Source organism: Zootoca vivipara, chromosome 9, assembly GCF_965207765.1.
Source record: "Zootoca vivipara chromosome 9, rZooViv2.hap1.1, whole genome shotgun sequence".
In the NCBI taxonomy this organism is placed as follows: domain Eukaryota; kingdom Metazoa; phylum Chordata; class Lepidosauria; order Squamata; family Lacertidae; genus Zootoca; species Zootoca vivipara.
In genome coordinates this window covers 588,035-614,371 of record NC_142592.1, presented here as the reverse complement: position 1 = coordinate 614,371, position 26,337 = coordinate 588,035, and the positions used below count along the sequence as shown (strand labels likewise).

The 26,337-nt window shown below is 44.8% G+C and overlaps 1 protein-coding gene and 1 pseudogene across 1 annotated transcript in view; both read right to left on the bottom strand.

Annotated features, from left to right (window-relative positions):
- GRM3 (glutamate metabotropic receptor 3) overlaps positions 1-19,333 on the bottom strand; it is a 34,498-nt gene extending 15,165 nt beyond the window's left edge. The window contains exons 1-2 of the mRNA XM_035127582.3: positions 18,836-19,333; positions 9,961-10,816 (exon numbers count right to left, since the gene is read on the bottom strand). Of these exons, the coding sequence (XP_034983473.3) occupies positions 9,961-10,816; positions 18,836-19,333 (1,354 nt within the window). The remainder of the gene's footprint in view (positions 1-9,960; positions 10,817-18,835) is intronic.
- A 21-nt stretch (positions 19,334-19,354) lies between these two features.
- On the bottom strand, positions 19,355-24,484 carry LOC148684515 (uncharacterized; annotated as a pseudogene).
- Between the last annotated feature and the right edge of the window lie 1,853 nt (positions 24,485-26,337).

Sequence of the window (26,337 nt, the reverse complement as noted above, 5' to 3'; positions counted from 1 at the left end):
TTGGGGGAAGCGTTGACCATACCAATAGGCGTCATCGCTTCCCCCTTCCAGTGGCGGCGAACAGGGGGTGGGCTCTCTCTGCTTAGACATAGGTTCTCCAGAGCCAGCCCCAACCCCCATACATGTGGATAACCCCGAAGCCTCCCAGAACCCCGGCCAATTTGAATCCCATAGCACATTGTCTTGCATCTTTATTCCGCTCAGGGGGTCGCTTGGGGGTTTGGGGGACTCTGCCTGTCCACGCAAAAACAAGATTCAGGTAGGTAGCCGTGTTGGTCTGACACAGCTGAAATAAATAAATTGTCCAGTAGCACCTTAGAGACCAATTAAGTTTCTTCTGAGGGTAAGCTTTCATGGGCATGCACGAAAAGCTTTTGAAGGACGGCTGTGCTTCAGTTTGCAACTTCTTTCGGAAAGTCTGGATTTTCATCGACTTAGCTTCAAATGAGACCTGAACTGAATTTCTTCCCCCTCTGTAGTGTGAACCCAGGCATGTGATTTCTCTTGCTCCAGACAAACCATAAACCTTAACCAAGGCTCTCTCTATGGTTTACAGCTCAGGATTTGTCTGAAGGAGGTTGGGTTTGGATGGCAGCAGAAAGGCCAGCAGAAGGGCATAGCAGCTGCAATGATCTCTCCAGGAACTCACCTACTTTTGCTTTTGCACAGAATGATGGTTTGGCTTAGATTTAGGAGTGAACTAGCACCGTGAGTGTCTGCAGCTCTTTGTTGTGCTTTTCTGCCCTTTAAGACTGCAGGATGCAAGACAAATTTCAGAATAGATGAAATCTCTTCCATACATTTAAAGTATTTTAACCCTTGTTCTGAGCAGGTTCCTGATTTTGGGTGGAGGGGTATTCCAGATCAGATACGGTGGAGATTTGCAAATAATGGTCCTAACGGAGGAAAAAATACTATGGCTCTGGTTCCTGTTAACACTAATTGTATAGTTTGCTGTCTCATATGGCGGGACTGGAGTTGTTGTTGTTGTTGTTTAGTCGTTCAGTCGTGTCTGACTCTTCGTGACCCCATGGACCAGAGCACGCCAGGCACTCCTGTCTTCCACTGCCTCCCACAGTTTGGTCAGACTCATGTTGGTATCTTTGAGAACACTGTCTAGCCATCTCGTACTCGGTTGTCCCCTTCTCCTTGTGCCCTCAATCTTTCCCAACATCAGGGTCTTTTCTAGGGAGTCTTCTCTTCTCATGAGGTGGCCAAAATACTGGAGCCTTACCGTAGCTTCAGGATCTGTCCTTCCAGTGAGCACTCAGGGCTGATTTCCTTAAGAACGGATAGGTTTGATCTTCTTGCAGTCCATGGGACTCTCAAGAGTCTCCTCCAGCACCAAAATTCAAAAGCATCAATTCTTTGGCAATCAGCCTTCCTCATGGTCCAGCTCTCACTTCCATACATCACTACTGGGAAAACCATAGCTTTAACTATACGGACCTTTGTCGGCAAGGTGATGTCTCTGCTTTTAAAGATGCTGTCTAGGTTTGTCCTTGCTTTTCTCCCGAGAAGCAGGCGTCTTTTAATTTCGTGACTGCTGTCACCATCTGCAGTGATCATGGAGCCCAGGATAGTAAAATCTCTCACTGCCTCCATTTCTTCCCCTTCTACTTGCCAGGAGGTGATGGGATGAGTGGCCATGATCTTGGTTTTTTTGATGTTGAACTTCAGACCATATTTTGCACTCTCCTCTTTCACCCTCATTAAAAGGTTCTTTAATTCCTCACTTTCTGCCATCAAGGTTGCGTCATCTGCATATCTGAGGTTGTTGATATTTCTTCCAGCAATCTTAATTCCAGTTTGGGATTGATCCAGTCCAGCCTTTCGCACGATGAATTCTGCATATAAGTCAAATAAGCAGGGAGACAACATACAACCTTGTTGTACCCCTTTCCCAATTTTGAACCAATCACTTGTTCCATATCCAGTTTTAACTGTAGCTTCTTGTCCCACATAGAGATTTCTCAGGAGACAGATGAGGTGATCAGGCACTCCCATTTCTTTAAGAACTTGCCATAGTTTGCTGTGGTCGACACAATCAAAGGCTTTTGCATAGTCAGTGAAGCAGAAGTAGATGTTTTTCTGGAACTCTCTAGGTTTCTCCATAATCCAGCACATGTTTGCAATTTGGTCTCTGGTTCCTCTGCCCCTTCGAAATCCAGCCTGCACTTCTGGGAGTTCTCGGTCCACATACTGCCTAAGCCTGCCTTGTAGAATTTTGAGCATAACCTTGCTAGCGTGTGAAATGAGCGCAATTGTGCGGTAGTTGGAGCATTCTTTGGCACTGCCCCTCTTTGGGATTGGGATGTAGACTGATCTTCTCCAATCCTCTGGCCACTGCTGAGTTTTCCAAACTTGCTGGCATATTGTGTGTAGCACCTTAACAGCATCATCTTCTAAAATTTTAAATAGTTCAGCTGGAATATCATCACTTCCACTGGCCTTGTTATTAGCAGTGCTTTCTAAGGCCCATTTGACTTCACTCTCCAGGATGTCTGGCTCAAGGTCAGCAACCACACTACCTGAGGTGTACGAGGCCTCCATATCTTTCTGGTCTTATTCCTCTCTGTGTTCTTGCCACCTCTTCTTGATGTCTTCTGCTTCTGTTAGGTCCTTACCACTTTTGTGCTTTATTATGGTAATCTTTGTACGAAATGTTCATAGCTTCTCTGAGTTATTCAAGCCCCTTCACCATGACAAGGCAGTGATCCACGAAGGAAGGGCTGGCGTTATTGCAGTGCTATTACCAGGCAGATCTGAACTAGAAGTCCAGAGGCCATTTCCAGTCCAATGAATTATCTAGAATCTAGAGACTTCATTCCCACTGCATTGCATGACACAAATATGATCCCCCTAACCAGAAAAGAGAGGAAATGCTATAACATGACTTGAGATGATTCTTTTACTTTTCTTCATTTGGCTGCCCACCAAGGAATGTTATTCAACAGCAAACCATGTAGACATAACATCCGGCCCTGATCCTAAAGCCCCTGCTGCTAACACAATGGGAGACTTAATGATAATAATAATACTCATCTGTGATGCAGAGTTTGTTTTCCATCCTGCAGAATGAATTTAAGGTGCATGCTTATTTCATGGGTGGAAAAATTCACCTAGTGTTCACATTCACAGAGGCTAGTACTGGGAATGATGGATGTTTAAAAAATTCAGCCACATGCATTCTTTTTAAAGGCACTATGGTGCTATGGTTTCCATTTACCTTCTGAGAGATCTTCCAGCTTCCAGTCACATTTCCATCAGTTATAAGTTACAGTACTGAACTTCTCCTTAACTGTGCTACAAGCTGGCCCATGATATACTAAGGACTGTGATCAGCAGGGGCCATAGGAAACTCCACTGAGGCAATAACTACACCCCTATTGGAGAGGGATGGAAACATCCCTATTTTCATCGGAGAAATGTTGGAGGGTATGGAGTTATGCAACTCCCGAGCCAAGGAGATAAGTAACTATGCAACCTTTAGAAGACATCTGAAGCAGCTTTGTATAGGGAAGTTTTAAAAAAATGTTTAATGTTCTATTATGTTTTTATATATATTGGAAGCTGCCCAGTCAGATGAGCAGGGTATAAATAATAAAAGGATGGTGGTGGTGGAATAGGATGTCTCTATTTTCCGCAGAGAAATGTTGGAGGCAGCAATGCTGCTGAGTAACAATTGCTGGGAGTCACAAGAGGGGAGAGTGTTGCTCTTGTGCTCTTGTTCTGCTTGCAGTTTCTCATCTGTTCTGCCCCTGTGAGAACAGGACACCGGACTAGATGGGCCATTGACCTGATCCAGCTTGCTATCCTTAGGTTTTTATGTTCCAACCAGCTACCCCATCAGAAAGAGAAAGAGGGAGAGAAGGAGAAACATGTTGATATGTGGGGAAAACTTAAAAGGTGGGTCTCATGAGCAGGTGGAGGTGAAAGATGGCTCAACGGCCTGATGTGTGCAGCTGGTCTTCTCTCTTACATCCGTGTAAGAGGCAGTGGCTGCCCCGATGCATGGTGACTCTTGTGCACAGGTTTGACCCAGGGCAGAGCTAACGTAGAACTGAATAGCTTGAGTAATTCATTATTTCACGTTTAGTCAACTGAATGGCTGAACTAGTGAGATGGGGCATCAAGTTTGTGTGTGCGTATGTGCTCAGAAGCCAGGGAATGAATTCCTGCTGCAGGCCAATGGCTCATTTGCTCTCTTTTTTTAACCTGAATAAAGTGGTTACCATGGAAATGGGCTCTCATGGCATGTTTTTTTTTCACATCTTGAAGTCCAGCAAATCCCACAAGTAAAAGGCAAGACAGGTTTGTTTGTAAGTGGAGAATGGGCAGGGCTGAGGGATAGTGGAGGAAAATATACAACAAATAATTTCTTCGTTTTTTAAAAGAGTTGCAGGAGGTAAATTTAGCTCAGTATTTACTGTCTTCTGAGATACTTTACTCACATTGAGCCTTGTTTCTAAAGGGATTATTCATGAATAAGGATGGGCAGGTCTGTGAATTTAGTTTTGTTACATTTCTGCATCAGATTTTTTTTAACCTTCTCAAAAGTTCATTAGCATTTTAGTGTGCACTTGTCACTCTAATCTTTGTATGCAGGTCAGCCTAATACGTACATTTTGGGATGCAATTTTGCTTAATATAATGAACTTTACTATGTCATATTACTAATACAGTATGAGGATTCTTATGCACACATTCCCCTAATATGCATATTTTTGTACACATGTTTTGGTTGGGGAACTGCATTACAAAATATAGAGAAGCGTAAATTCAGGATCGCTGCATTTCTGTTTGCAGATAGTTTTGGGAAGCCAAATTTTTCCCTTATCCTTGTTCACAAGTAGAAATGCCTAGCCCAAAGCACACCTTCTCCTGGCAGTGTAGCACCGAATGGTGTGCTATGTTTGTGATTGTACTGCATTTTCCACACTTTGCCAGTTGTGGGACTGTGATCTACCCTTTCATTATCACAATCTTGTTGCCATTGGAAAGTACCTATTATTCAGTCAGACTTAGGGGAGAAGCTGAGAAATTGAAACAGTGAGTATATTCACAACTGTGGATGTGAGATGACTGAGTCCATTGCATGCTTTTTAGTATGTCTTAAGATCACACATGGTGCTGGAGGAGACTCTTGAGAGTCCCATGGACTGCAAGAAGATCAAACCTATCCATTCTCAAGGAAATCAGCCCTGAGTGCTCAATGGAAGGACAGATCCTGAAGCTGAGGCTCCAATACTTTGGCCACCTCATGAGAAGAGAAGACTCCTTGGAAAAGACCCTGATGTTGGGAAAGATTGAGGGCACTAGGAGAAGGGGACGACAGAGGACAAGATGGTTGGACAGTGTTCTCGAAGCTACGAACATGAGTTTGACCAAACTGCGGGAGGCAGTGCAAGACAGGAGTGCCTGGCGTGCTATGGCCCATGGGGTCACGAAGAGTCGGACACGACTAAACGACTAAACAACAAGATCACACAGTATTTATTTTCTTTCCTCATTCATTCTTTTGTATTGCCCCGTGACTACCAGATGAAGGCCATCAAGATATAGAAATGATGATTGATGATGATGATGATGATGATGATGATGATGATGATTGTAGGGACATTTTTCATGGCTGGTGGCCATTTGCACTGAAATTTGTCGCTTTTCTGCTGCATTTTAAATTGTTATATGGTGCTGAAACGATTACTTGTTTGTACAGTTGTCTGGAGCTGGAGTAAAGCTTTCTAGAATGTTTAAACATCATTTTGTTTTTAATCAGTTAATTTGATCAGTGACCAGCTTTAAATAAAAAGATGTCTCAAGGAAGCTGAGGATTTTAGCATCCCAGACGAAGCTAACAATCTCTTCTGTTGACTGATTTACAAAGATAAATAACCGCAAGTGCCTTTGGTGCTATTTTTAAATCTAGCTATATAAATCAAGAGACAACCAGCAGCTCCACTGAAATCCATGGAAATGTCAGGAAAACAAACGCAGATGTCAGTTTGCAGTGAAGCAGTCAGGATGAGAAAGGACAGGTAGATCTGCGAGCTGTCGGATGATAGCGGATGTTTTTTCCTTCTTTCTCTCTTTGTCTCTCTGTGTGGGAAGGGGGTATTTTGTTTAGAAATGAGGCATGGCATTAGCCGGGGAACTCTATGCAACCTCTGCAAGCTTTCCTCACAGCCCCAGATCAAGATTCACTGAGAAGCTTTTGAAACAGAAGACTCAGCTGTTGCATGTTGACAGGTGAGACGGCAGAGGAAGAATAATTGCCGTACAATCCTCTGCCTGCCAGTCTTGTCCATCTGTACTCCACTCTTCCGACACAGATGGCAAGGTGGCGTTCTCTTGCACAGCTCTAAAATATTCAGTCATGCTCTCTGCGCCTGTGAGGTTTGTGTGTCGGCTTTGTTTCCTCTCTCACCTGATTCTTCTACAGAACGGGGAAAGGGGAAGAATACGAAAGTGACTCAGCCATTGGAAATAATGTTTGGTGGACGGGGAAAGGATGTAATTCAGCTTACAGGGCCACACCACTGTTCACCCAGCCAGGATGCCTTTTGCAGACCTTGTGTGCTGCAACTAAGCAATGCCATTCCAAACACTCTCAGGTATTTGCACAGTGCTTGCCGCTTGGAACACCTCGAAACCGAGATATTTCAAGTATGGTTGTCACCCAGTAACAGAAAATGGAGTGAATTACATACATACATACATCTTGTTCTGAAATCACCCTCTAGATAACAGCCACCAACTCATAGGGCTCCCATGACCTCTTTTTTCCTTCATATCTTAGTGCAGGCATCCCCAAACTGCGGCCCTCCAGATGTTTTGGCCTAAAACTCCCATGATCCCTAGCTAACAGGACCAGTGGTCAGGGATGATGGGGATTGTAGTCCAAAACATCTGGAGGGCCGAAATTTGGGGATGCCTGTCTTAGTGAGTCTAGTATAGGGGGGGCTGAGACTCATCCTCATTGAGTACTTTCTTGACTTTATGGCCTGACCTCATTCTCCCTTACTCATCCCTCAAGAGCTGTTCTTGTAAGGAGTTCACTTTCCTGGCTCACCCCGGATCATTGTAACCCAGAAAGAGTTCCCTGGCAGTTCCTATTGATGGAATCCTTACTTTACTTTCCCAATCCGTGCTGCTTCTGTGGTTGTTCTCCCCCCAGTCCTATTCCTCTCTTTCACTTGAGCAGGCCAAGGAGGGAAGAGCATCCTACACAGCTCTGCAGATAAAAGCTCTAGCTGTGCCAAGCCTCTGACAAGTCCTAGATGCAATCCATTATAATAATAATAATAATAATAATAATAATAATAATAATAATAATAATGTTGTGTGCATGGTTGTCACGCTAGACAAAAAGAAAACTACTGGAGCAAAGTCCTTCCCTGAGCTCCATGGCTGAATGAGCTTTTAAGTTTCAAACTCCCTGTTCCTAGCGTGACACTTTACTTGAACCACTGGCTGTGGGCAGGTCAGTGTGCTCTGTTTACAGGGACCTATCGCACCCCCACCCCCACCTCTTGTGTTGGACCTCTGTCGGTGTGGGCTGTGCCATTCAGCTCATGTGGGGAGGTGCACCTTTCTGCAAGGTGTTCCCAAGTGCATCTACTTGACTGCTCCATGGAAGTGCAGGAGAGCTATTTCACTGTATCTGAAGAAGTGTGCATGCACACGAAAGCTCATACCAAAATAAAAACTTAGTTGGTCTTTAAGGTGCTACTGAAGGAATTTTTTTATTTTACTTCGATCCAGACCAACACGGCTACCTACCTGTAAGGAGAGCTATGTGCATCTGTCATACATGGAGCATCACCCATCAGTTGCTTCAGATGTCAGGCAGGTGAGAAATGCTTTTAAGCCGATCATTAAAATAAAGGACACCAAAAAGGAGTGCATGACTGGTACAGAGGGATACACAGCTTGTGCCGAACACTGACCGCATACCCATCAATTATGGGTTCTCGCTTCTTGGTCAAGTTAGTTTGTGGTGGGATGTCAGGACCTGCCTGCTATTTCACTAGACAGACAAGGTTTTCCTCCTTCCTTCTCCTAATGCTGGTTAAGCAGCCTGACCAGGCCCCTGGGAGCCAAGGGAGGTGGGGCTGGGCCAACCTGAGCTGTTTACAGTAAGTATGCCTGGAGGTAAGATTCACAGACACACGTCTTGAGTTTTTTAAAAGCTCCTCCTGATTATATGAGGTTTCAGGAGCAAACAAAGGGGAAATGTGTATTCTCCCCACCCCAGCCTCAAACCTCCCTCCACCCTTGTAAGTCCCCAGCAAGGGTTTGTTTCAGGCTGGCTGGAGACCTAACCAGGTACGTTCCTGCGAGGGGCTGGGGATGTGCTGCAACATTCGGCTGCAGCGCTCCCACTTGTCACAGTCCAATTCTAAAAGGCTGAACAAATCCATAACATGCTTCATCTTTGTTCTCCAGCTGTGACATTACCTTGTAACCAATTTTCAATTGTTTGGACATGCACTTTTTATGGACAGGCATCAAATAGCTGTCAAGTACTACAATTCTACGATTCTGTGAATTTGTCCAATTTGTCTGCATTCAAACATATTGCTGGTCAAAGACTTTCATTGGCTGGCTGTTGTCCATTCATAAAGGTGTACGTCATCTCTTGGTTTTAGGATGAAAGGCAGTTAGGCATGGGTTACTATGGCTTATTATTATGGGTCTTAGCAACTTTTAGGCTTGCCATATGTATTGACTGTCAGTGGATGAATATGAACCATGAAAGTAAGTTTACCAAAGTTACTCGTCCATCCATATACACAGACCTCTGCTGTTTATTTGTGCCAAAAGAGGAGCCAAGTTGTGTAAAACTTTAGTACCTGGTTGCCTGGAGATGTTGTATACAATGCTTGTACGTGAATGTTTAAAAGCCTGACCTATGGGGGGGTATATATTTTATAAGACTGGATTATTATTATATGGCCAGTGAAAAATCCAATGAGCCTCTTTTAATCTTTGTTATTGCATAGAGATGTAATATACAAACTTGCTTTCCTGTGGACTTTCACTCCTGCACGTGTGTCTTCAAAAACAGTGGAACTTGTGCACGGATAAGAAGGCACAGGGTTAGATCACCGTCACAACTACAACCAATTCATCGCCAAAGCTGCAGACAGTGTCAAATGTTGTCAACATGTCAGATCAATAGATCTCATCATTGCAGACTGCCCTGAAGACTGCCCTGTGCTGTGAAATATCGATTACTTAGCAGGTCCAAATCAAATGGCAAAAATGATCTATAATAAATTACCAAAGCTAGTTAATCCAACACCTCAATCTCCTTATTATGCAGCCTGCTTTGTTGAATGATCCATGCTCTCATTTGCCAGGACAAAAAATTGCTCCCTAGTGAGACACTAGACAGAAATACCTTAGCTACAGTATTTCTGGGCAGAATAGTAAAAACAAGCTACAACAAACAGACGCATTCATTGCACTGTTGGGGCATAGGATGTGCCTGGGAAAAGAGGAGCTGGGGAGAGCGGGGGGGGGGCAATTGCAGTGATTCTTTGAGCAGGTAAACAGACATTTCCTTGGATTTGGCAACTGACCGTGATGTAGAGAAGCTCAGGGCGTAAGGTGGTTGTGCTGGGGTACTCCCATTTATTGCCATACAAGCTATTTTTACTGAATCACAAACCACTCAAGAATAGAGATGGTGACAATGTTTTTCCAAATCAGGCTCAGAAATGAACCGTGGCAAGGTTCCTAAACCCTTACCCCCGCAAAAAAGAGCGGAGTGCTTTTTACTATTACTGAACATCTGATCCCATTCAGATTGAAATTTGAGTGCGGGATAAATCCCCAGCTTCCCTTCTGCCCATCTTCCTCAACTACAAGCAACAATGTCGGGGTCAGATGCTTTCCCGTTCCAGCAACATTTTTGTAGTGCCCTCACCAGAGGAGTGTTGTTAATCATTTTACCTGTAAAGTTGACTTTCAGCAGGTAGTCTTTGTAGAGCTTCTTGCCATCCAAATGCTTCATGGCATCACAGAGTTTGGTTGTGTTTGGACACATGGTCCGTTGCATTTTATGCAGGGCGTGCGCCATTGCATATACCGCGTTCACCACAAACATGATCTTGGACTCTTGTTCGTAGTTGGAACTGTTGATAGATAAATGCTTGTCACACGTTTTTCTGTGTGGTTTCCTGTTCTGAAGGCTGCACTGAAATTTCTGCTCCCAAAAGTCCTTGAACCAGGGGTTGCGATGGTTAGTGTAAGGGGTGAGGCTTTGGAAGTGCCGATCGAATTCTTTAACTGGATGAGAAGCAAGCTCGAGAGTTATTGCGCCGTAGGCGACATGCTCATTGCCCTTCACAACGCTTTCCTGTGCTCCCCACCCGTCACTGGCCACCCACGTGAAGGAAACGTTGAATCGGTTGGCTGCAGCAATGAGCTCCCGGGAGTCATCGCTGCGCATGAAGAGGACGACCACCTTGGCATTGGGTTTCTGGAGCAGCTCTCTGATGACGCTGTCATAGGACTTCCGAATATTGGAGCGGCCAACCTTCTCGGAGGTGGCAATGCATATATTTCGGAGGCGTGCCTCTTGCTCAAATGCTTCAATGCCTGTTTCGCCATAGTCTCCTTCGGAAGCGACGGTTGACACATAAGTCCAGTTAAAGAACCGTAGGATCTCAGCCATTGCTTTGGCTTGATAGAAGTCAGGGGGCACGGTCCGTGCAAAGTAGTCATAGCGAGACTTGTCACTCAGCTTGGCACTGGTCGAGGCATAGCTTATCTGAGGAATCTGGAAAAGCCGGAGCAAGTTTGCAACCTAGGAAGAAGAAGAACATACATATTAGCCCATAAGACCCCATTGCAACCATGAGCAGGGGGCAGATCCAGAGCATTCGTTTAAAGCACATTCAACATACACTTAAAGTCCACGACTTCCTCCCTAAATCCTGGGAACCTCACAAAGCTACGATTTCTGGCATTCTTAACAAACTACAGCTCCAAGGTTTAGTTTGGGGAAGTCACACACTTTGAATATTGAATGTGCTTTAAATATATAGGGTGGATCTGCCCCCACATGGCAGATGATGACAGTTTTACACAGATTGGTTTCAGATGTATTAGAGGGAATATATGATGAAAATCTCTCCTTGCAGGGTTTGGGGTGTCCCCCCCAGGAAATATATATTTTTAAATGGTATCTGCTACCTGTTTTCTAAAACAATATATCCTAGGATTCTGCCACCACATTCTGATGTAGATGTCGGCCAGGTTTGAATGTACAAAGCAGCTAGCTCCATGGAAGTTTATTATGTTTGAGGGCACCTGAAAGGTTACTTTCTAGAGTTTTATCTGTGCTGGCTTTTTCCTGCAGGCAAATCAGCTACTCAAACTTACTATCATCAAGTGAGCAACATTTTTGACATTTTATCCAAGAAGCTGTAAAGAGGTAGTCTGAGAAGTCACTGAGTTATTTACTCAGGCCCCAGTCAATAGATATTAAAATTATACAGTGCATTCATGGAAATTTGAGAGCTAAATCTGTTAATTGCATCACTGGGATATTCTAAGAAGATTTTATTGCATTTGCTTAAAACAGATTCTCTAACCACATTGGTGCCTGCAGGGAAAAAGAAAAAAAGAAAAAATAACGCTGAAAAATGAAACTGTGCCTGTTCAGAGTTATTGCCTGCCAGCCATCTTGGATATTAAACTGTAAAAATCTAGCTAAATATTCATTATCTGCTATTATAGCACCCCAGGAAGGCAGTGCCTTAAAGCCTCTTATGACTTGATTAGCAAAGCAGAACAGTCAGAGCGGAGGCACTTTCCTTCCAAAGGAGGCCCCTGATTTGCACCTTGTTTATGCCAACTTTACAGCATTGCCAATCTGCGGAGGAACATGGACGGTATACCCCCCCCCATGCCCTCCTGCCACGGACATAGCCCTGTATTTTGCAAAGACTGCAGGTGGCGCTGTGGGTTAAACCACAGAGCCTAGGGCTTGCTGATCAGAAGGTCAGCGCTTCGAATCCCTGCGACGGGATGAGCTCCCGTTGCTTGGTCCCAGCTCCTGCCAACCTAGCAGTTCGAAAGCACATCAACGTGCAAGTAGATAAATAGGGACTGCTACAGTGGGAAGGTAAACACTGTTTCCGTGTGCTGCTCTGGTTCGCCAGAAGCGGCTTTGTCATGCTGGCCACATGACCTGGAAGCTGTACGCCGGCTCCCTCGGCCAATAATGCGAGATGAGCGCACAACCCCAGAGTCGGTCACGACTGGACCTAATGGTCAGGGGTACCTTTACCTTTACCGTGCTCTCAGACAACCTGCAGGTTCTGCCCACAGGGAGGGGGCCTGCAGTAACATGTGGATGATTCCCTGCTCTGACCTTGGCTTCTCTGGCACTGGACAATTTCCACCTTTAAACCCTCTAAAATCAAACTTGGTCAGGTCATGTAGCAGTTGCTCTAATTTTATTTGTGAAAGTGTGTCTCAGATGCCTAGGGAACCCTGACCATTTCCATGCTGTCCTCTGTATGTAGCGCTCATGGGCAGATCATGGACCCCGGCAGCCACACATCACAGGGGCTTCCTGGAGGGGATCTGCTAAGAACATCTGCTCAGGCACAGGCTCTCCCATGTGATTGGGACCCCAGTTGTGGATGGAGGGATTCCTGGTGACATGGATAGCTGACCTGCTGTTCACCCGGATATCAAATGCTTTCTTCTGCTCTGGAGGCTGGGCCCGAACCAATGGCTCCAAGTTAAAAGAAATGAGATTCTGACTAAACATCAGGGAGAGCTTTCTGACCGTCAGCGCTGCTCAACAGTGGAACGATCTCCCTTGGGAGGTGGTGGATTCTCCTTCCTTGGAGGTTTTTAAGCAGAGGTTGGGTGGCCATCTGTTGTGTATGATCTAGTTGAGATTCCTGCATTGCAGGGGGTTGGACGAGATGACCCTCAAGGTCTCTTCCAACTCTACAATTCTATGAAAGTGTAGATGTTAAAAGAGCAGGCCCAGCAGAGCACATGACATCAGGGAGAAAGGGGGGGGGGAGAGGGGTTCTACCTGGACCAGCTCAGTCTGAACATTTGTCTGCTGTTTGTTCTCTCCCCCAGGAATTTGGTGATTTAAGTCACACATCTTGCCTGAGGCTTGGTTCTCTGGCATAAGTTGAAGGATGAAAAGAAAGGGCGCTCAGGTGGTGGATCACAGCCTGGGCAGAACCTGGAGGATATGCCCAAAGATCCCTGCCGGTCATGTCCAACCCCATCCCTGACAGATGGCCATCCAACCTCTGCTTAAAGACCTCCAAGGAAGGAGCATTCCCCCCTCCCCCGAGGGAGACCTTTCCACTGTCCAGCAGCTCTTCACAATACTTCTGAACTGCTCTCCATCCAAGGGCTATCCAAGCCGTGTCTGGCGGTTCAGGTAACATACTGTGACCAATAGCTATGTCTGTACTGTCAAACAGCTCTTGCCATTAGAATGTTATTTCTGTTGGTGCCTTCACCATTGTTCTCTAATCTGGTGCTCTCTGGATGGTTTGGATTACAACTCCCGGCATCTTTGAACATTGGTAATGTCAGCTAGGGCGGCTGGGAGGTTCAAACCTCTGGAGAGCACCAAGTTGGGAAAGTGTACTTCAGACTATGTCTTTGGCCGTTTCTTGATACCCTATATGCTGGTTTCATTTGGAGCCAGGCTCTGATTATGGAGCCAGAAGGGCTGGCTGGCTGTGTCCTGTGGTGTCCAGCTTTTATGGAGCTGTTGAGTCTATAGAACTGAGAAGCGATACTGTTTATATGACCAATTAGACCTCAGAATACTGGAATACCTTCTAAGGTGGTGGAGATGCCTACATGGTTGGATAGTTAGAAGATACTGAAAAGTGTGAACTATATTAATCAAATCCTATTTAGAAATTGTTACTAAACCAGACTGGGAGAATCCAAATTGCATCCAAAATGAAATGACATGAAAAATCTGGAAGGAAAGCACAGCTAATTAAATGGAATTACATTAGAAGAGCTCAGGAATGAGGGATGCATGAGAAGAATGATATTCTTCCTTCTCTAGCAAAGCTAAATTCACACAGTGCTATTCCTCCACTGGTCTTTCTAGGCAAACTGTTGCTGCCATCTCTCTTTCAAATTCACATGATTTTAATTGGCTCCAGATTATGCTCTTTAGATTTTTTTTTTTACTATTGACTGTGTTTGTCAAGATGCTCATTGCTTATTTACCTTTTTGGGGGGTGGGGGAGATGATGAGGGAAGCAAGAATCTGGCAGGGGAAGGAAAGGATCAGACTGACAGCTGTCCAGACAGAATTTGCAGGGCATTGTAAATATTGCTGCCAATTACAACAAAGGCAGAAACGGAGGTGCTCCTTGTTGGAATAGCTCAGCTCAGCACACATTATCACTCTGCTTTCACAATGTTTCTCATGAAACATGCAGTGAGGGTGAGCTATGAACCTGTGGAGCCTTCCTCCTGATTTTCATAAGGATATTCAAGAGAAGGTGGCTTCAAACTTACTTCACGCACCGCCCATATTTAAGCAATATGATGCCCCTGATTCCCTTTGTTCTCTTTGACAGGCAGTTTTGGAACAATGATGGTGACGGATTAATGAAAGCAAGCCACCCCCACCCTCAACAGAACACGAAATGAGAGAGTGAATGGCTTAATGGGAGAGCTTCTGTTCTGCACACAGAAAGACCCTGCTTCAGCCGGCAGTTAAAGGATTTTAACAATACAAGGAGGAAGGCTTTCTTTGCCTGAGACCTTGGAGAGTGTTGGCTAGATAGACCACTGACCTAGCTCAGGGCAAGTCAATTTCATACATTCCATTTGCGGCAGAGAAGCAGGGAGTTCTTCGGATGTGCATACACCTAAAACTTCCAATGTGTGGAAGTGTGAGGTTTTGATGTGAGGGTACATCCCTGGGAGAACCCCCTGTGGAAGCCTCAGAAGAGGATCAGAGCCAGGGGAGAAGAGGTGGGGCGTGGAAGACAGGTCAGGGGATGAAATGGTGGGGTGCTGACAGGTGAAAGAGCACAGGGAGCACAGCCCCCCCTCCACCCAATGGAGTTTAAGATTGCAGGGGAAAGAGCCAGGCGGGGGAAGAGACAGGTGGAAGTGGGAGGCTCAGATGGTCAGTTCTGGCAACTGCTTTACCAGGGCCATTCTTACCCATAGGATTTTCTGTTTGAATTCCATTTCCTTGAATAAAGAATCACCTTTATTGCTCATCTCTGAGTCTCAGTGCTGACCTGCAGCTGAACTAGCCCTGACATCCCCTATGTCAGGCATAGGGAACTCTTTTGACTTTGTGCACCCAGTTTGACTGCCCACCTGTCAGTTGCCTGACATCACAGGTACTTTGAAGTCCTGAACTTGGGACTTCAAAGCACCACAGCAAGCCCATGCATCAGGTGCTGGAGGGAAAGCCACTTCCGCGCCTGCGCCGGAGGTGGGGTTGTGGGCTGCCCGACTGTACTATCGCGTAGGGGCTGCGAGCTCAGCCCCTACGTGATGGCATGTTCCCGCCTGCGTCACCCCCCCTGACCAGCCAATGAGGTTGGTCGAGGCGGGGTCACATCTTTTAAGGGGCTTCGCAGGCGGGAAAAGCTTCCTCTTTCGTCCCCTGTTCGCCAGAGCGAACAATTCATTCCTCTGCCTTTTCTACCCCTTTTTGCTCTCTGCTTTTCTGCTCGCTCTTTCTCACCATTTTTATATAGTCTGGTAGGTTCCAACGCCTAAGCCAATTCCGCTCTACATGCATAATTAATAAAGTTGTGGCCTTAACCACCCAATTAATTAAATCTTAATCCCGGTGTCATGAGTCTTTATTCTGGGGAAGGAGGGCATATTGCCACACAATTGCCTGATCCAGGAGCCTTCAGCTCTAATGCCCATCACCTATTGATTTCTAATTTAGGAGTGTCTATTTATCGCCTATTGATTTCTAATTTAGGAGTGTCTATTTAAGACTCTTAAACTCTCTTTGGGCATTCAGTGCTCCCTCATGCTGCCATTCTAGGCTTTGCCACCCTACATATTCTGGAAGGTCAATGCCCACAGCAGGAACATGCCATGGTTCAAAATTACGTGGAGCAGCTTCCTGAGTACAACAGGCTCCCTTCTGTTTCCCCTTCAATGCATGGGCGATGGTGGGGCTGGGCATTGAGATACTGTGGACCGGCTGGGCCTAGGCAGCAAGGCCTTGCTCACCCTCAGGCAATTCTCATCATGTGAGGGAACTGAAAGCCCAAATAGAGCTAAAAGGTTCAACAGATATTTACATGTGGAAGGACCATGCCACTAGAGCAGAGATGTACTGTAGCAGAGTGACTAAAAGGGACACATCCGTGGTGGTGCCCGGCATGTGCAACTTCCATTGAGGTGCATCTGGCCCCAACTCTCCATACAGTTTTAGGTGGCTGGTTAGGAAACACCTTTTATGGTTACTGGAGGAGACAGACCTGATTAGACAAAGGAATTCATTCCTGCTGTTCCTATTACCGTGTTTCCCCGAAAACAAGACACTGTCTTATATTTATTTTTCCTCAAGAAGACACACTATGGCTTATTTTCAGGGGATGTCTTATTTTTTATTACGCGTCCAGCCTCGCCTCTTCCTTGGCGCCCACCAGAAAGGCACATATCACTATGTCTTATTTTTGGGGTATGGCTTATATTGCACAAATGCTTAGAAATCCTGTTATGGCTTATTTTGTGGGTATGTCTTATTTTTGGGGAAACAGGGTAGTAACTGTGATTTAAGGATTTGTGCCCCAGATGGGCAGGGTGGTACTACTACTACTACATGCATTGTCCAGTTAAGTTCTTTGTCACCTTGTCCCCAGTTTGAGTTTCAAGTGCTTGAGCAAACTTTCAGATCCACAGCTGTTATTTCTTTTCCAGAAAAAAATCTTTTCAACTGGACCCTAATCCTGCATTCTAGCACTGAGGCCATTTGCTATTGATCTCAGGAGGGTCTGCTTGAGTCAGAAGCTTGTAAACACATATAGCTGGTACAAAGAAACAAAGGCTAGAGACGAACTTAGGAAAGCAGTAAATTGAGTATGGATTTCAAAACCAATAATAGAGAAGGAGGGAAGTCACAGGCTCGGTATTGATTTGTAGAATGTAATGTATGTGCATTAAATGTATTTCTTTTGTTATGGAAAAAATAAAAATATATTGAAAAAAATGCATTATTTGTTACACTTTTATAATTTCAAGTTATGAAGGAGAGCCTGAGCATTTGGAACCGGACAATGTACTACAGTGCTCTGAGCCTTCTGTTAGCCGTGGAAACTTGATGAGATGACCCCAAAGGTCTACATTCCTTAATGCCATTTCTTTGATTCTAAGGTGGGCACTATTATACTGTACAAGTGATTTATGCCAGTTTCACTAGAAGAGGAAACCAATATATTTGTAAGTTTCATTATTCCATATTGCAAGGTCCATGCGCCCTAGACTGAGTCCAAAACTCACAATTCTTTGAGAACAAAAGTCTGCTTACAGCTCCAGAGCACCCAGACATTCTTGGAGAGGAGCAACTTATTCTCCCCAAGCCTCCCTTTGTCTGGAAACAGTTAGAGTCCACCTTGAAGATCTAGCTGAAGTGGGCCCTTCTTTGAGAGTCTTCTCAAATAGCCTGTGTAGGGTGGGGTGAGGGGAAATGGAGCATAGTGCACCCTTATTCTTCCCTGTCAGGCACTACCTCCATGGCTCTCCATGGCGCTCTCCACCAGCAGAATTGTCCCATTTCAATACATCTCTGGGATAGCAGTGTTCCTCCATCACTTCCAGCCTTGGCTCTGTTTACATCTAGCTGTTTATGCGGGAAGGACATCAGAGGGCCTGCAGGTGAGCAGAACTGTGTTGGTTTAAGACTCAATGAATGAGGGCAAATTTAAACACCACAGAGCTGCTTTCCACAGCAACTGGTAACCAGGCAAGCATCGTCTCAGTTAAAGGACATGTTCCAGCCAGGCAAAAGAGCTCAAAGAGCCAAGTGAGTGAGGGGTGTCTCTTGGGGAGAGGACCAAATAGAGAGGCCAGGAGGGTGACATTTGGTCTCCAGGCCAGAGGTGACCCCATACTGAATCAGATCATTGGCCCATCCTTAGCCCAGTATTGCCAACTCTGATTGACAGTGGCTCACCATGTTCTCAAGTGCAGGATTTTTTTTTATCAAGAGTCTGCCTGAGAGCCTGTTAGGGTAAACACAACATCTCACATTGATCCAAGTTTGACTAGAGAAGATATTTCCAAACTGAACTCAGTATTCTTATGTCAAAGTCATCCATAACAGAATTGAACGCAGCTTGGCCCACCACATGCAATGTGAAGGCAATCCCTGGGCTTTTGGAAGGAGAATGCCCTCTCTTCCCACTAGTCCTAATTCTGGCATCAAGCTAGAGAAGGAAAGGAGATGACCTCCTGCTCTTGCCAGTGAACATCATGCTTCAGGGTTATCCTCTGTGGTCAAATGATGATCACCAATATTCATCAGCAAGTCTCTGAAACTCCCTTTCACTCGTGTGGTTTCCCTGCCCTTTTATACCCAAAGCCACACACCACCCATCCTTTGCAGCCCTGGTTATCCAGCAGTCCTCTTCTGCCTGCTAGCTGAGTGCAATTCAGGTGGCTCTGCCTGACAGGAGCTGCTACACTTTCCAGCTCCTTTTGGTGTGAACCTCAGCTGGGTAGCGTGACCCACATGGGCCCATGAGTGTTTCCCCCTTGGATTCCGTAGAGTAGGTAAAAGGACATTGAGATGGATGACTTGTTCTTAAGAGTTAAGATATCTCACCTGTATGGAGACGCTGCTGTAAGAACCTCCAATGACTCCCGCAATGAGTAGTGGGATGTTTTCTTGAATCGCGTATGACCCATCAGGACACATATACTCGGCTTCATCCACTTTAGTCAAAGAAGCCTTGACAAATTCCAGGGACTGTTCTAATGCATACGTGTCCCGGGAGCAAGTGTCCAAAATGTGAACTCCAAGCTTAATTCCTGGGAGCAAGGAGCTGTCTCTGTTGATCTCATCAATTGCAAACAACATTGCCTCCAAACGCTGGATGCCTCGGTCTTCATTGATTCTCCCACATTCTTCGGCTCCACTGCCCTTTTCCTTAATAGGGAACAGACCACCCAAAACCAGGTCTCCTTCAATCTTAATCTCTTTCCTCATAAAGTTGTGGTCACCTAGAGAAAGGAAGCCTCCTTTGGAAAATAAAGCCAGCGCAAGCACATGGAGCTTTGCAAACATCTTTGTTGGTCCTGTTCTGACAGCTCTAAGAAGCATCTGTAGGGGTGCTAGTGACCTTCATTCCTTCCAGCGCATCGTGTGGCAATATGAAATGCCATCCCATGGGCGAGGGAGGCACAAGCTGGCCAGATCTTCCATCAAGTCTCTAGAGAAATGAAAAATGGTTAGAAAAGCCTAAAATAAGACTCATGATGGCTTTCCCCCACTGAACACATACTGATCTGGTCCTTAAGGTTTCAGAGGACTCTGAAAACATGTTCTGTGGTGTAGGAGTAACCATGCACCCAAGCCCTTCATCTCACAGCTCCTGAACATGTGGCACGAGGGCTTTGCAGAGATAGCCAAGTTCACATAACTCTTCCCACTCAAAAAAAAAAAAAAAGCACATGGGGGCAGGCAGTGATGTGATGAGTGTAGGCGATGATTGTGCACACAATGATACATGTGAATCTCTTGCATTTTATGAAATGGGCCTCTGTCCTTATGTCACAATGCAATGAGAGTGATCTGTTAGCACAAAGAAGATTTAGCTATGGAAAAGGAGAGCTCAGGAAAAATAAAAGCCCCCTGTACCCGAATACTGGGCAGTACAAATGTGATGCACATGGACCAATATACGCTGACTAACCAATGACCAGAGTTGCCAGGTCTGACAGTTTCAACCACATGTTAGTGTGGCATCAATCAAGACACCTGCTTTACCCTTCCTGGCTACATAACTGGGTAAGTGCCTTTCTGGTTCACTGTTCTGCCTGGGCACATAAACATGGGTGTAGGGAAGGGAAGAGTGGGTTCATTGTCCTTGTCACAAATCCTACTCTTGTTCCTCTTCAGAATCCCCATAGTTTGCCCAAAGACACTCTTCAACCATGCTCTCCAAGGAAAAACCCCACATAGACACCATATATTGCTGAAATTAGGGGTGGCTAACCTTTTTGGGGCCTAGGGCTGAAATTAGGGGTGGCTAGCCTTTTTAGGGGTGAGCACTTTGATCAACATGCCAGCGATAGGCAGGCCTGTACAGATCTGCCCTGCACCTCAGACAAGCTCTGTATGGGCCTGGTGGTCTCTCTCTCTCTCTCTCTCTCTCTCTCTCTCTCTCTCTCTCTCTCTCTCTCTCTCTCTCTCTCTCTCACACACACACACACACACACACAGAGCTGAGGAAGGAGGATCAGCTGAGAACTAGGGAGCAGTTGACTTGCATTGCATCCGGTCAGTGGACTCTGTCTATCCAAGCATTGCATCTACCTTTTTTTTGCCACTGCCCTCAACATTTGTAGGGTTTTGAAGAAATATAAAAATTGGCTGGGGGGGACAGGGTACAGCAGGTCCCCAAACTAGGGTTTAGCCCTGTCTTAAATCAAAGAGGAGTTGTCTGGCAGGAAGTGTCCAATCCTTTCAGTCCTGTTTCTCCCCTCAAGACAGGGCCAGCTCTAGGTAGACCCCCGGTGGCGCGGTGCGCCAGGGCACCAAGCCGGTAGGCAGGGCGCCGTGTGGCGAAGCCGTGCGGAAACCATGCTGCACCCTGCGAGGGCGGGGGCGCCAAAGCGATCTCCGCCCCTCAGCGCCAGGGCGCCCGACCTGCTCGAGACTGCCCTGCCTCAAGAAGTACTTGCTGACATGCTTAATGACCTGTTTCTTTGAGTGCCTCATTGGCCAGTAGCTCCTGTGCATGTAAAGTTGAAAGTGGATCTTTCTTACTAGTGTGATAGGGCACTTTGATCTGCTTTAATTGCACAACCTTTAATTTCCCGACATGTGCATATATTCCCTCCTGAAAAATACTGACTGTCCAGAGTTGCTTTGGCTGACTGCTGTGGGAAACAGGATGTGCAACTCAAAAACAATATTGTGGACCTAGAAATGATATGGAGAAAGTGGACAGAGAGAAGACTCACTCTTTTTTTCTCATAATACTTGAACCCAGGGTCAGGCAGTGAAGATGAATGTCTGATTAAGAACAGACAAAAGGAAGCACTTCTGCACACAGTGCCCAGTTGAACAAAAGCATTTGCTCCCGGGAGATTTAGTGGTGGCCACTGACTTAGATGGCTTTAAAATGGGATTTGACAAATTCATGGAGGGTAAAAGTGGTTGTTAGTCATGATGGCTATATAGTGCCTCTAATATCTGAGACAGGACACCTCTGAAGAGGAGGGAATTGGAGGGAGAGGGCTATTGTGCTCATGCCCTGGTGTAAAGTCATTTTGAGGTCCACTTTTCTGAAAAAAAGCATCATCATCATTGGCATTGGGTTGGTCACTATGGAAACAGAATGCTGGACTTGAGAGGGCTTTTGTCTGCTCCAGTAGGACTCTTACGTTTCTGTGTTGAGATTGAGCCTGGGTCACAAGCAGGAGGACTATTCTTACATTTTTGTTCTCTAGGGTTCCCCCGGATCCAGCTTCTCATTCTGTCCACTCTGGTGGGACTGATACCAGCTCCTCGCTAGTTGCATAGCACCCCTGTCTAGTAGATTGTGCCCCTGATCATGCTAGAAGCAAGCTTAGGCACTTACACACACAATATATATATTCTGGATGAGGTATGTCTGTTGGGGGGGGGGGCTTGGTTGTTGTTTTTTGTCCTTGATCCTGTTTCATTAAATTGCAAGGTTGGGTGTGTTAGCCCTCAAAGTAAATCAAGTATGGTAATATTTATATAGGGCACTTTAATAATGCATGGCCGTACTTACCTATTTCCTTAAAGCAGAATTTATAATGATGGCACTTGCAGGCCTATGTATAATTTAGAAACACTTAGCATTATTTAAAAGAGAGTGCTAAGAAATTTAAAGGAGAGAAAATTAAAATTTAACACCAAAAGAAGGAGAAACAAGGTTGTTTGTTGCTGTAGTTTTCTTCTCCTTCCCACCCATGTGATTGTGAGGCAAAGGAGGGAGATCTGCAGGCTTTAAAGTGGTAGGAACTCCTGTAAAATAGTCAAGACACTTTTTCTATTGACAAACAGCCTCAACTGTAGCACATCTAAAAAGTCCAGAGTTTTGCCTTCATGGACAAAAAGTGATATCTGTGCTGCAAAAAGTGCCTTCACTGTTCACCACTGGAAATCTGCTTTTGTTATTTCATGTGCTTTTTAATTTAACCACTGTCAGTGCACAGTCTCCAAGGTTAGCAAGGAGGATGTCTCCAAAGGATAAGAGATACCAACAAAACACAAATTCCTGGTGCTTGGATATGAATTTCAATGACATCTCAACAAAGGGAGGAGTATTGAAAGCCCTGGATATTACATAATTTCTTTTCCTTTAAGTTTAGTTTGTTTAGACAAAAATCCGCTGAATTCAATGAAAGTTATTTTGTAGAAAATATCTTAGAGACAGGAATGTACATATACAGGGAATGAGCAGTTAAATCTAAATTCTGTACAAAGGTAATAAAATTCTAGTTGGAATTAATCATGCAAATCATGAATCTGAATATATTCATTTTGCCATACAAAATAAAACTAGTTTTTGTCATTTAAATGATTTCCCCCATATTCTCACAACCACCACTGCAAAATGCTAGCATTTGAAACTAATGCTGATAAAACAACCCCTGTGTTGCAAATTAAAGACAAAATGCTGAGGAAAAGGAGGCAACACGTCAACCAGTTCTTGGGCAAAATATAACTGTTTTAATCTGTAGTTAACCATAAACCAGACAGTGATCCAGGGTAATCATCTGTTTCGGTTAATGCTTCTTCTGTTTTATAACTAAAATAAATCAAATAAATATAAGTCAATAATCATGTCATGCATACTATTAAATCATACATTATAATCAGGTCAATAGCCGGCATGGACACGAACCTATACAGTCCATATTATTTTCACAATGCAAAAATACAGGAAGATGCAACAATAAAACAAAAATACAACATACCTAGTACTTTCGTGTACTCTGCGGAACAGGAGTCATACTCATACGTAACCCCTGCTACCTGACGCAAGGAATAAAGGGCTACATATACAATAACACCACAGGTCACACCCTAGTCAACCAAGGCTAATGAAATTTTAAAGTCACATGCACCTCAAGATCCTGAAAGTAATCTAATTAAATGAAACAACTCAAATCAAACTCAGAGTTCAATCCTTCTGGACGGAGCGTTTTAAACATAAAAATAAACTGTGATTCTTTCTGTTTTAATAATCTAACACAATCTCGTTTAGCATTCCCCTTCCTCCTATTAATCCACAACACAGTATACAGCAAGTCCGAGTCTGAATGATTGTTGGCTGAAAAATGCTCAACCAGGGGTGCTTCCAGGACTGCATTCCTAATGCGGGATCGGTGTTCACCAATTCATATTCCCACAGCCCGAGTAGTTGAACCTATATAAAATAAGTTACATGGGCATCTGATTAAATATACTACCTCTTTAGTTTGGCACGTGCTGAAATGGTTAATAACAAACTTGAATTTAGTCTTTTCATTATAGTTCATTAGTTTGCAAGGCCAGAGGACAAGCGGGACACCTCCCACATCTAAAATGACCCCCAGAGATACGGGTGCAAGATAGTCTGTTAACATCTGTATGCACTAATAAGTTCTTAAGACAATTAGTCCGTTTGAGCCCTATCCAAGGGAAATCCGAGCAACCTGGCACATTCCAAAGGATGTGCCCGTGTTTCCGTATCAACTTAATGATTTTGTCAGTATAAGGTGAATACTCTAATGAAGCTGTAACTCTGTTAGAAGGCTCGGGTGGGGCAGGCCGGTGTAAAAGAGTGGAGTGTTGTTTAGCACCAGATTTGACTCTAGCCTTCTCAATCACGTCAGGTGGATAACCTCTAGCCTGTAATGAGGTAGCTAATGAATCAGCATTTCTAGAAAAGTCCTCATGGCATGAGGAATTTCTCTTTAGCCGTAAAAATAAACCATATGGTAAATTGTCTTTAAGGCGTTTAGGGTGAAATGAGGAAGAGTGCAAAAGTGAATTACAGTCTGTGGGTTTCTTGTGGGGCCTCACCACTAATTGTTGTTTATGTTTGAAGACCTCCACATCCAAAAACACACATGATTCAGTGCTGTGGTGTCCAGAAAAAGATAAAGAGGAATGCAACGAATTCAACCAATTAGTAAAGCTAATAAACTCAGTCTCATTTTCAAACAGAAAAAACAGATCATCAATAAATCTGCAGTAAAACAACAACGCCTTAGCAAAAGGATTGTTCATGTGTGTTAACCGAAACAGATGATTACCCTGGATCACTGTCTGGTTTATGGTTAACTACAGATTAAAACAGTTATATTTTGCCCAAGAACTGGTCGACGTGTTGCCTCCTTTTCTCAGCATTTGAAACTAGGCATGGATGTTTGCAACATTTCGACAGCTGCTTTCCTTGCATTGCTTCTGGGATCACCTGATCAGGGCTAGAAATTGACTTGGCTGTTGTTCTGAAGCCATTTCTGTCCATTTGCAGTGTGACTTGCTCTCCCAGGATCTAATTATTATTTGACAGACTCTAAAGTATAAAAGGCACAAGTCAAATCACACCAGTGCAGCAGAAGGAGCTTAACTGCCAAGTATCCCGTTTTTCGCGGGAAACCCCCGAATGGAGAAAAATCCCAGAAATCCCCTGGATTTCCTACCTGCCAGGGAACCTCAATTTTGGGTGCTGCTTTTCCCATGTGTGGGCACAGGAAATCGGGCAGAGCGGCACTGGAAGTCGCTTCTACGCATGCCCGGCGGCTGTCACCAAGATGGCCACTGCCATGTGGCCACCATCAAGATGGCCACCACCATGCGGCCACCACCAAGATGGCTGCTGGGCATGCGTAGAAGCGACTTCCGGTGCCGCTCTGCCCGATTTCTGGTGCCCACACATGGGAAGAGGGGCCCCGGAAGTTGCTTCTACGCAACTTCCGGTGACGCGCCGCTGCTGATCCCGAATTTTTCAGCGGGGGACTTGGCAGGTATGGTTTCTGGTGGCATTTCTGCCAAAGGCCTTGAATTGTCTCCCAAGACAGATGAGTGACAACACCAGGCTGCTGCACATTAAATGTTAGTGTATCCAAACAGAGCAAATCATGTTATTTATCATCAGGTTTTTTTTATTTTTAAAAATGGGTTTACGGACTTTCAAAACAAGTCATCCATCAGGTGGCAATATTGCTTGACTGCAGTTTTTCATATGGTTGATTGCTCCCCCATAAAAAATAAAACAAAAACTAGCATCTTCAGGAATGCCAGGAAAGAAGCCTAGAGTGTTTCTCAAAAGATCCTTTCAGTGCCCTATTGTGGTACATTTTCTGGAGATCAAATTTAAAAAGTAAGCAAGAGAGTCCATTTCATTTATCTGTTCACTTTCACTTTAAAAGTTTAATCTGTTTCATTTTCCATTTACTGTATTTGAAGTACATTCATTTCATTTTGCCCATTGATTTCAATGGGTGTATTCTGCTGCCTGGAACTTCTGTGTCTTCCAGGACTTCCAATTCTAATGGGTTTTAAAAAACCAAAACCAAAACCAACAACATTTTTATAAGCTTTCCTATACTTCTAGTGGGGGAGTTGGTTATTTTTCTTACAGAATATCAAACTATACCCACTTAAAGTAGATCATATGGATCTCACGAATGCATTTTGCATTTTTATGAAAGCCTAAATAAAGTAGACAGAGCACTGGTTTGCACATTGCTTCCAAATTTCTATCCTTATACCATCTCCTCTGTTTCTGATGTCTGGGCACTGAATGCCACACATAGCCCCCAAAGTACTGAGCATGCCCAGTAGCCATGGAATGCTGACTAACCGTTGGGGCAGGTGCAGAAAACAAGGGGAGCAGGGGAAGGGAACAGAGCAAATGTCCAGTTCTGGGCACCACAGTTCAAGAAGGATACTGACAAGCTGGAACGTGTCCAGAGGAGGGCAACCAAAATGGTCAAAGGCCTGGAAACGATGCCTTACGAGGAACGACTTAGGGAGCTGGGTATGTTTAGCCTGGAGAAGAGAAGGTGAAGGGGTGATATGATAGCCATGTTCAAATATATAAAAGGATGTCATATATAGAGGAGGGAGAAAGATTG